Source organism: Carassius auratus, chromosome 14 (assembly GCF_003368295.1).
Source record: "Carassius auratus strain Wakin chromosome 14, ASM336829v1, whole genome shotgun sequence".
Taxonomy (NCBI): domain Eukaryota; kingdom Metazoa; phylum Chordata; class Actinopteri; order Cypriniformes; family Cyprinidae; genus Carassius; species Carassius auratus.
In genome coordinates, this window is record NC_039256.1 from 33,685,774 (window position 1) to 33,698,062 (window position 12,289).

General features: G+C 36.4%; 1 protein-coding gene across 1 annotated transcript in view; it reads right to left on the reverse strand.

Moving 5' to 3' along the window:
• Positions 1-4,631: 4,631 nt before the first annotated feature.
• Positions 4,632-12,289, reverse strand: part of LOC113114416 (microfibril-associated glycoprotein 4-like) — a 30,875-nt gene continuing 23,217 nt past the window's right edge. Inside the window, exons 2-5 of the mRNA XM_026281350.1 lie at positions 6,431-6,632; positions 5,715-5,811; positions 5,383-5,550; positions 4,632-5,191 (exon numbers count right to left, since the gene is read on the reverse strand). Coding sequence (XP_026137135.1) covers positions 4,938-5,191; positions 5,383-5,550; positions 5,715-5,811; positions 6,431-6,586 — 675 coding nt within the window. The 5' untranslated portion in view covers positions 6,587-6,632 and the 3' untranslated portion in view covers positions 4,632-4,937. The remainder of the gene's footprint in view (positions 5,192-5,382; positions 5,551-5,714; positions 5,812-6,430; positions 6,633-12,289) is intronic.

Sequence of the window (12,289 nt, forward strand, 5' to 3'; positions counted from 1 at the left end):
GTAACAAATGACCTGCTCATATCATCTGATCGTGGTCGAATCTCTCTATTATTGCTATTGGATCTTAGTGCTGCGTTTGACACAATTGGCCACAACATTCTCTTGCATAGACTCGAACACATTTTGGCATTAATGGAAGTGCATTAGCATGGTTTCAATCATACTTACATGACCGCCATCAATTAGTAGCAGTGAATGAAGAGGTATCATATCGATCACAAATGCAGTATGGGGTACCTCAAGGCTCAGTACTAGGGCCGCTATTCTTCATGCTTTACATGTTACCCTTGGGAGATATCATCAGGAAACATGGTGTTAGCTTTCAATGTTATGCTGATGATACTCAGCTCTATATTTCTTCACGGCCCGGTGAAACACACCAAATTGTAAAACTAATGGAATGCATAGTCGAGAAATTTCTTACTGCTAAATTCTGAAATGCAGAGGTGTTAATTATAGGACTTAAAAACTCTGCATGTAACAACCTAGAACACTGTCTAAGACTTTATGGCTGCTCTGTCAATTCTTCGTCATCAATTAGGAATCTAGGTGTGCTATTTGATAGCAATCTATCCTTAGAAAGCCACGTTTCCAGCATTTGTAAAACTGTATTTTTCCATCTCAAAATATATCTAAATTACGGCCTATGCTCTCAATGTCAAATGCAGAAATGTTAATCCATGCATTTATGACCTCAAGGTTAGATTATTGTAATGCTGTATTGGGTGGTTTTTCTGCACGCTTAGTAAACAAACTACAGCTAGTCCAAAATGCAGCAGCAAGAGTTCTTACTAGAACCAGGAAGTATGACCATATTAGCCTGGTTCTGTCAACACTGCACTGGCTCCCTATCAAACAGCATATAGATTTTAAAATATTGCTTATTACTTATAATAAAGCCCTGAATGGTTTAGCAACTCAGTATTTGAATGAGCTCTTGTATAATCCTCTACGTCCGCTGCATTCTCAAAACTCCTACCTAGAATATCAAAATCAACTGCGGGTGGCAGATCCTTTTACTATTTGGCACCTTACCTCTGGAATAACTTACCTAATTGTTCGGGAGGCAGACACACTCTTCCAGTTTAAATCTAGATTAAAGACCCAACTATTTAACCTGGTTTACACTCAACACAATAATATGCTTCTAATATCCAAATCCGTTAAAGGATTTTTAGGCTGCATTAATTAGGCAAACCGGAACCGGGAACACTTCCCATAACACCCGATGTACTTGCTACATCATTAGAAGCTACATCATTTACAGCGATATTGTTGACTTGATTGCAAATGATTGCACATTTGCACAAAAATATTTAAACTGAACAGAGATGATGTCATCACTGTATTCAATGATGAACTGCCTTTAACTGTCATTTTGCATTATTGACATTGCATTGCATTGATTTCCTAATTATTGTTGTTCAGTTGCTTTGAAGCAATCTTTTTGGTTTAAAGCGCTATATAAATAAAGGTGACTACTGGTCATAGTACCATTACTGCTGCCATGGTTGTGTCAAATCTTAAATTAAATTAAGTAAATAAATAAATATATTTAAATAAATAAATTTATGCATTTAGCAGACGCTTTTATCCAAAGAAACTTCCATTTTTACCAATCATGTGTTCCCGGGGAATCAAACCCCCAACCTTGCGCTTGATAAGCAATCCTCTACCAATTGAGCTACAGGAACAAAATCTTATTGATGCTTTGGACAGAAAACTAACAGTGTGCTCCAGAGTTCCATTGTGGGGCCAGTTTTATTTTCTTGGAAAGGATATCAAAGAAAAAAATGAGAAATTAAAGACTTGTTATTTATACATATGCTTCTGCCATAGTATAGGAACTTGAGATTGAATTTAATTCATTGCAACCTGCTCTATGTGCTTAAATGTTTAGAAGCATATCTATTAGAAGTGGTGAACACCTCACTTCACTTCGGGGACTTTTCTAAACTTCCTGAAAACTTAAGTTGTTAAGCTCCTTGTGAAAATAGCAATCTTGAGAACACCATATTGACCAATTATATACTATCAAGAAGAATAAAATATCAAATATTCCTTTTATATGCAAGATTATTGAAGGTAGTTTATTGAAGGTAGTCTTTAATCAGCTGAACAAATACTTAAACTCAAACCTGTACAATTTTCAATCTGGTTTCCGACTGCATCACTGCACAGAGACAGTGCTCATTAAGATAATAAATTATATTTGCTTTAATTCTGATTCTAGCAAAATATCAGTGCTGCTACTATATCTTAGTGATGTGTTTGACACTGCTGATCATAACATATTTCTACAGAGAGTGGAAAACTGGGTCAGGCTTTCTTGGATGGTAATCAAATGGTTCATGTCCTTGACGTGGAGTCCCACAAGGCTCAATTATTGCACCGCTCTTAAGCCTGTATATGCTTTCAAGTCAAATAATGAGAAAGAACCAAATTGTCGTTCACAGCCAGTGTTGGAGAAATTACTTTTAAAAGTAATGCATTTCAATATTGCGTTACTCCCTAAAAAAAGTACATTTTATGGAAATTAATGCATTACATTACTTTTAGATTACAGTCAGGTGCAGGAACAATCAGGGCCAAGTATGTGAGCAAGTACTACTTTCCAGCCTCTCTGAGATCTAGATCTAGTTGTACAGTATGTAATACTCTGTCCGTGTCTGTTCTGTCTATGGTCACTGAATTCTCTCAAAATCTCAGTACCCTCAATGTACATCTCTGTCTGTTTATGTCCTGTTATTGTCACTGTACGTCTTAGTCACAAGCATTTCAGTGCCCACTTTTCTCCAATGTTAACTATGCAAAATGACAAATAAATGCCTCTTGACTCGTGTGTAGTCCGGATTGAAGTTCAAAACTTTGTAGAGATCTCCCTCTAGTGGACAGTGGGAGGTACAGTGGGAGGTACAGTGGGAGTCTCGTTTGTGACACTAAGGCCGGTGACACACTGGCTGCGTGGCGTGAACGTGATGTTTCTGCTGCGTGTCAGTTGTGTGGTGGCTGCTTCGCGTTTTCTGTGTCTTTACACACCAGAACCGTATGGGGTGTGGTTTGTGCATTTGCTTTGCAAACTAAACAACCATCCTCATAGTTAACATGGGAGCCGAATCAAAAATGTACACACCACGCAGCTGAAATGCTTGCGCTACGCATCCAGTGTGTCGCCAGCCTAAGTTTGATTTTCAAGTTTCAAATAGGCGGAGATAACATCACAGGCTCTGACGTAAAGCCAAAAACTCTGATTTTGCTGTCTACACGATAAAACTGCAACCAAAGTTTTTTGAAAATCCTCACCCTGGCAGGAGTTTCAGAAAAGTTCGGTTTGAGTAACCTGGCTCTGCTGTTACTACGTGTGGGCGAACATCCAAACCACATAGTAAAAGCTGCGGTTTTAAAAATATTCATGTGGACAGGAACTGATCACGTTACTTGTAAAGCATTACTCCCAACACTGATCACAGCTACAGTATGCTGATGATACCCAAATTTACTCGGCTTTATCACCAAATGACTACAGCCCCTGTTTAATTTAGGATTTATAGCTGGATCGATCTGCACTGACCGCTACAGTATTCTTGTCAGAGAACTCAGAGTCTTGTCTCAATGATAGCCTTTTAATGATTGCTCTGGCATCAATATAGATGGACATGTACAAGGTTTTCTAGAACAACAAAATAAAAATAATAATTAGCAGATGTTACATAAATGTTATATAAATGATAATGTTACATAAATGATATAAATAATAAACAACATAAAGTATCTTCTACTTATACAAATCACAGTGATCGATCGCTACTTTTAACTTCAAATGATTGACAGCATATAATACAGCGCGTATTTCACATGCGGTAAATACGTCACATTAATATACATGAATAAACTTAGAAACAGTATCTGCAACAACTATACTTGCAGTATAACATTAATATTCAAATAACAGTGGACTTACTTGTCCGTTACTCATATAATGTCCTTTTAATGCGAGCAATCCAGAGAACTTCCCGATCAGATCGGCTGATGCAACTCTCTGGCATTACGCTTATTCTCGGTCTATTAATCAGCGTAGGATCCGCAACTGTGCCGGTTGTGCACTATACCATTACGGGCAGCGCCAATTCTGTATGCATCTTTGTCACTACGCAAAACATGGAGAATTCGGAACAGCCCCATTGATTCCCTCTGCCAATGCATTGATGAAATTAACAGTTGGAAGTTTCAGAACTTTAATTGTGTTTCAAAACAAAGATGATGTTGAATGCACACTTTGACTCTAGGGGTCAAACAACTAAAAATCAAGTCAGGAATCTTGGTGTGATTCTGGAGACAGACCTTAGTTTCAGTAGTCATGTCAAAGCAGTAACTAAATCAGCATACTATCATTTAAAAACATTGCAGGAATAAGATGTTTTGTTTCAAGTCAAGACTTGGAGAAACTTGTTCATGCCTTTATCACCAGCAGGGTGGACTATTGTAATGATTTCAAATTGGTTTTCTGCATTTTAGAATAATTTTTGCTTGTATTATTTTATATTATCATTGTTTTTACGTAAATTATTTTCTTGATTTATATATGAAACCTATTTAGTTTGATAATGAAACACAAAGCAACCACAACAATATTTTGATGATAAACCTTTATTGTTTCAGACCAGATGTAATTCCAGCTGCTGCAGTGGGACAAAGAGGTTTTGCTGATGCAGAAGAGCACGAAGATGTATAAGAGGGCACATTCTTTTTTATATTTTATACATGACATTATGAGTGAAACTATTTAATATTTGAGATTTCTTAAACTTTTGAAATATTTTTCACAATAAAAAGTCAAGGGAAATGTTTGTTACCATATTTTAAGAAAGATCCACATGTATGCATCAAATGGATACGATGATATGCGCACAAGCTGCAGTGAAGCACATATAAAGGCTCTAATTCACACGTTTGATCTTCATGGTGATGGACTTCAGGGAATTCCAGTTGTTCTTCCAGTAGTACCAGGTGGCTCCATAATCCATTACTATACCCTCTTTCTCCCACAAATAGTGCCCAGTGGGGTTTGTGTAATAACATTTGTTGTACCAGAACCCTCCTCCGTAGTCCTTAGCACAATTGTTTTTATGATTATCTTGGTCTTTGTCATAGGTAGAGAACTTCATTCCATTGTGATTAATTAAAGAGTCACCTACAGAAAGAAGAAACTTTCATTAAAGGCACTGTCATTTGGAATTCCTTAATAAAATGACTTAAAAAAAAAAATAATAATCTTAAATATAAAAGCATAAGTTTAAACATTATGGTTTAAAAGTCCTTTTCAAAACTCCACTACTACCATTTTATTTGCTTGAAAAATTAAACATCTGTAGTTTGTTTCACCTGCTCCTCCGTTGACGAAGCCGCTCACTCGCAGTTTGTACCCTTCAGACTCAGAGCCCACAGAGAAAGACTTGTAGACAGCGTAAGCCTTATTCCCATCAAAGTCCTCCAAATCTACTCTGAGTTTATACTGATACCTGCGCGTCAGCTGATGAACAAACTCTAAACCTGTAAAAAAGCATGAAAGGAAACTGGTTTAATAGGTTTAATAACAAATATAGTTTGCATTTATACTGCAGTCGTGATTAAATGTCTACATTTTCAATGTCTTGATGGTTTCGTCTTTTTTTTTTTTTGCCTTTTTAAGCCCAAAACATCACAAAAACTCTCACCCAGCCAGTGTTCGCCGCCTTTATTACCAAAACCCCATTTATAGCTCCTCCACGGCCTATAGAAATTCACCTCGCCATCCATTCTCCTGAGAATTACCTGAAACATTCAGAAATTATTCAGCACTTTCACGCAACACATCATTTCATGTCATTTATCTTTTAAAAAGATTTTTAAGGTGTACAGCCTTTTTTACAAGCTTTGTTTTGCAACACATTAAAATTATTTTGTGTGATTTAAATGACACATAAAGAACACAAATAAGACCATGTCCACACTAATACGTTTTTGTTGAAAACATATATTTTTCTCTTCTCTCCGTTTTGGCCCTCCATCCATCAGAGTGTGTAGTGTGGACTGTGAAAACGGAGGCTTTTGAATACGATGACACACTTTTAGTTTTGTGATGCAGTCCCATGAACAATTCAGCCAAGATGGTGAACGACATTGTACAGCAATTGCTTGGCACATCTCCTAGTCTACATTCGCGCTTGCTTTTCAATGTTTCAAAGAACCGGAAAGAAATGGAAATGATAGTGTGGACGCGGAGCGTTTTTAGAAGAAAACTCAAATATATCCAGATTAGTGTAGATGTAGCCTAAAAGAACGGAGTGACTATCTGATAAATAGTTTATTAGAAATCATGGTGTCATTCACACTGGGGAGCATCTTATAATAAAATATCCTTTAGTGAGATAAAACACATTGAAATGCTTACCGTCCAGGGTCCTTGGTTATCTTGTCCATCAGACTTCATCTCACAGTAGACCTGCACCGGTCCATCTATTGTGGTGATGGTGTACACGCCACTGGTGCTATATCCACTCACATAAATATCAGTCTTTGGTACGAAGAAGATCAGATTTAACCACATCAGCGCCCATCAAGACGGGAAACAGAGCAGACAAACACAGCAACACCTAAGAGACACAAACTCAAGATCTGAGTCTGATGATCGACATCTGACAAAATCACACTCACATTCTCACAGAAACTCACAATCATGTTAGTGATCATTGCTTCAGACGTCCAGCTCAGAGGAGCAGATTAACCTGAAATACAGTTCAGACAAATACAGTCACTTTATTAAAACATGAACATGCATTATGCCATTTTCTGAAATAAGATTTTCAAAATGATCAGAATCAAACTCACCATATGCGCTCAGAATCTTGTAAATGTTCAGGTGACGTGTCTGTTATATTTTCCTGATCATCAGGATCCTCCTCTTTATCTGACATTTTCCATTTAAAAAAAAAAAAACTTTATGGGACAGTCATGGGGTTGATTCCATAAAAGGACCGGTTTTTGGTCATTTGGCAACCTGCTTTTTTTATCATCAGAGGAATTAAAAAGGAAATGTATTTCAACATTAATTTTATCTGATTTCAACCAACACCTCAAGAAAAGAAAGAAAAAAGTTAAAGGACTGGTACACCCAAAAAAGAACATTTCGTCATTATTTATTTACCCTCATGTTGTTCTGAACATGTATGAGTTTCTTTATTCTGTTGAACATAAAATAAGATATTTTGAAGAATGTTGGTAACCAAACAGATATTGGTAGCCGGTAGAACTGCCCCTTTAAGAAAGCCCTTATACTTCATTCATTTCTATGTAAAAGTAAAGATTTTCTTAGTTTTAGCTTTTTGCTGACTTTTCCTGATTACTTTATGATTTGCATCTCTTCTCAGGTGTTCTGGATCCAGACTGGAGCTTGTGTAAATCCTAATTACAGTACCACAGGATGTAAATCCCATGGCAAAAAAGGAGAAAGAAATAGAGACATAATTTGTATAGCTGTGGTTCCAACCAAGATAAAATAATTAGTTTAACCCAAGCTAAAGAATAATAATGCGCACTTGATCATATAAAACTGCTGTCACAAATTGTGATCTAGATTTAAACAGAGAGAGCGTGTCTGAACCCCGAACATTATCAGGAAGGCTATTCCAGAGTTTGGGAGCCAAATGTGAAAAAGCTCTACCTCATTTAGTGGACTTTGCTATCCTAGGAACTGCCAAAAGTCCAGCGTTTTGTGGCCTTAGGGAGAGTGATGGATTGTAACGTGGTAGAAGGCTAGTTAGGTACGCAGGAGCTTAACCATTTAGGGCCTTATAGGTAAGTAATGATAATTTATAACTGATGTAGAACTTAACAGGTATCCAGTGCAGAGACTGTAAAATTGGGGTAATATGATCATATTTTCTTGACCTGGTAAGGACTCTAGCTGCTGCATTTTGGACTACCTGTAGCTTGTTTATTGACGAACCAGGACAACCACCTAGAAGTGCATTACAATAGTCTAGTCTAGAGGTCATGAATGCATGAACTAGCTTATCTGCATCAGAAACAGATAACATGTTTCGTAGCTTTGCAATGTTTCTAAGATGGAAGAATGCAGTTTTTGTAACATTGGAAATATGATTTTCAAAAGACAAATTGCTGTCTAATGTAACACCCAGATTTTTGACTGTAGAGGAATCAACATCTAGTTGCAAACTGTAATCTACAAGATTCTGTGTACTGTTTTTTGGTCCAATAATTAATATCTCTGTCTTATCTGAATTGAATAGGGGGAGAATTATTGGTCATCCAATCATTTACATGTTTAACACACTCTGTTAGCTTAAATAAATTTAGAAGTTTCATCTGGTCTCGTTGAGATATATAGTTGAGTATCATCAGAATAACAGTGGAAACTAATCCCATATTTTCTAATAATATTACCAAGGGGCAACATGTATATTGAAAATAGTAAAGGACCTAGGACAGATCCTTGTGGCACTCCATATTTTACTGGTGATAAATGAGATGACTCCCGGTTTAAATAAACAAAATGATAGCGATCGGACAGGTAGGATTTAAATTATCTTAGAGCATGCCCTTGAATACCTGTATAGTTTTGTAATCGATCTAGGAGTATGTCATGATCTATGGTGTCGAACGCAGCACTAAGATCAAGTAAGACTAGAAATGAGATGCAGCCTTGATCTGACACAAGAAGCAGGTAATTTGTAATTTTAACAAATGCAGTTTCTGTGCTATGGTGGGGCCTGAAACCTGACTGAAATTCTTCATACAGATATTTTTTTTGCAACTTTTTCAAAAATTTAGACATAAAAATGGAATATTTGAAATGGGCCTATAATTTGCCAGTTCACTAGGATCTAGTTGTGGTTTCTTAATAAAAGGCTTAATAGCTGCCAATTTAAATGTTTTTGGGATGTTACCTAAAGATAACAATGAGTTAATGATATTGAGAAGCAGTTCTTTGGCTACAGGCAACAACTCTTTCAGTAATTTAGTGGGTACAGGATCTAATAAACATGTTGTTGGTTTAGATACAGTGATACGTTTATTTAGCTGTTCCTGTCATATAAGCACTGCAGTTTATCTTTGGGTGCGATGGATGAAACTGAAGTATTAGACAATGTAGAATGTACATTTCTTATTGTATTTCTGATGTCCTCTATTTTATCAGTGAAGATATTCATAAAGTCATTACTATTAAACGTTAGCAGAATATCTGATTTGGTTGGTTTCTGCTTATTTGTTAATCTAGCTACTGTGCTTAATAAAAACCTTGGATTGATTTGGTTATTTTCAATAAGTTTGTGGATATCTTACTTTAATTAGTTTTGTGTAATTCTCATTTGCCATTATTAAATTGTATTATATAAGCCATATCTCTGCTGTTTACAAAATATATAGTTTTCTAAAGATGTACAAGACAAAGCAAAATCAACCAAGTTCTTTTTCTGTGACAAGTGACCCATGACTCACTGAAAAATGATTAAGATATTCTTACTATCACTAGATTGCTGGCATGATGAAGCTTTTCACAACAGATGTTTTGAAAAAATATATCTAAATTACGGCCTATGCTCTCAATGTCAAATGCAGAAATGTTAATCCATGCATTTATGACTTCAAGGTTAGACTACTGTAATGCTTTATTGGGTGGTTGTTCTGCACGCTTTGTAAACAAACTACAGCTAGTCCAAAATGCAGCAGCAAGAGTTCTTACTAGAACCAGGAAGTATGACCATATTAGCCCGGTCCTGTCCACACTGCACTGGCTCCCTATCAAACATCGTATAGATTTTAAAATATTGCTTATTACTTATAAAGCCCTGAATGGTTTAGCACCTCAGTATTTGAATGAGCTCCTTTTACATTATACTCCTCTACGTCCGCTACGTTCTCAAAACTCAGGCAATTTGATAATACCTAGAATATCAAAATCAACTGCGGGCGGCAGATCCTTTTCCTATTTGGCGCCTAAACTCTGGAATAACCTACCTAACATTGTTCGGGAGGCAGACACACTCTTGCAGTTTAAATCTAGATTAAAGACCCATCTCTTTAACCTGGCATACACATAACATACTAATATGCTTTTAATATCCAAATCCGTTAAAGGATTTTTAGGCTGCATTAATTAGGTAAACTGGAACCGGAACACTTCACATAACACCGTACTTTCTACATCATTAGAAGAATGGCATCTACGCTAATATTTGTCTGTTTCTCTCTTGTTCCGAGGTCACCGTGGCCACCAGATCCAGTCTGTGTCCAGATCAGAGGGTCACTGCAGTCACCCGGATCCAGTACGTATCCAGACCAGATGGTGGATCAGCACCTAGAAAGGACCTCTACTGCCCTGAAAGACAGCGGAGACCAGGACAACTAGAGCCCCAGATACAGATCCCCTGTAAAGACCTTGTCTCAGAGGAGCACCAGGACAAGACCACAGGAAACAGATGATTCTTCTGCACAATCTGACTTTGCTGCAGCCTGGAATTTTTTTTTTTTTTTTTTTTTTTCTCCAGTCTGTCACCGATGGAGTTTCGGTTCCTTGCCGCTGTCGCCTCTGGCTTGCTTAGTTGGGGTCACTTCATCTACAGCGATATCGTTGACTTGATTGCAAATTAAAACAGACACTATTTCAACTGAACAGAGATGACATCAATGAATTCAATGATGAACTGCCTTTAACTATCATTTTGCATTATTGAGACACTGTTTTTCCAAATGAATGTTGTTCAGTGCTTTGGCGCAATGTATTTTGTTTAAAGCACTATATAAATAAAGGTGATTGATTGATTGATTGAAATTATTTCAGTGTCTTGAAATGTTGACATTTTGACCAAATGTCCATACAGCCCCAATGACAAAATAGTTTACTTAAGTACAATTTATTTGTATGCACTTTAGTATAACTAAATGCATTTGTGAGACAATATAAATTGGAACAACTAATTTTGTACTAAATGCATTTTAGTTGTGGAAAAGCAGTGCCAAAATTCAACTAAAGTTGTATTAAATATGCTTGTTTTTGCTAAATTGGAACTATTCCAAGTGTACTTAAGTACACTTTAAATATCCTTTGTTTTATTTAATATTTGAAATGCAGAATTCATTCAGCATTAACTTTTTGTTACATTACATTTGCAATTCAATTATACTGTAAGATTGTTGAGCGTGCATTAATATTATACTAATAACGAACTGAGGTAATATATTCAATTACTGTGTGCTTCTAATACAATAGATTAACTTTTATAAATAATGGCCCAGCTTAAGAAATGTCCTTTTACTAGCACCCCCTAGCATACCACTCAACTCAATTAACCACATGTGCTACCAAAGCAGATATAAACTGTGAAAAGCACTTTTTAACTTGTGGTTAAATTATTGAAAAGTTGTTCTCTGATTTTTTTTTTTTTATAACTACATTTAGAATGTATTTTCAGTTAGTATAGTCATGTTAATCTATGTTTAGAAAACGTATTAAAAAATAAATATATTTTAAATAGATAAATGTGAAATTATTTGATGTATGAATGATTTCTGAATGTTTCAGGTGTTTTTCAGGCGAATGGACGGCGAGGTGAGGTTTCTTTAGACCATGGGAGAGTTATATGAAGGTGCAGTGGTAATAAAACAGGCAAATAGTGGCTGGGTGAGTGCATTTTTGATGTTTGGGGCTACCAAAAATAAAAAATCTGACATGGAAAACTTAAACATTTATTTTGTACTGCAGTATAAATGCAGATATATATTTTGTATTTGTTTTATGATCTACTAAACTGGGTTCCTTTCAATTTTTTTAACAGGTTTAGAGTTTCTTCATCAGCTGACCAGCAGGGATCAGAATAAACTCGGAGTATATGTGTAGGATTTTGAAGGGACGGAACGCTTATTCTCTTTACAAGTCTTTCTCTGTGGGCTCTGAGGCTGCTGGGTACAAACTGCATGTTAGCTACTTTGTAAATGAAGGAGCAGGTGAAACAAACTACAGCCATTTAATTTTCCAGTTTTCAGTTGTGTGACCCTAATAAGAGTTTCTCCTTTCTGCAGTTGACTCTTTGAGTCTTCACAATGGAATAAAGTTCTTCACCTTTGACAAAGACCAAGATAATTGGAGTGACAGTTACGCTGTGAAATACTCTCTAGGAGCATATTTGTTTATTTGTGGGGAAAAGATGATGGCAGTTTGGTTTTGGGGCCCACCTGGTACTACTGGAAGAACAGCAGGAAATCTCTGAAGTCCATTACCATAAAGATCAGA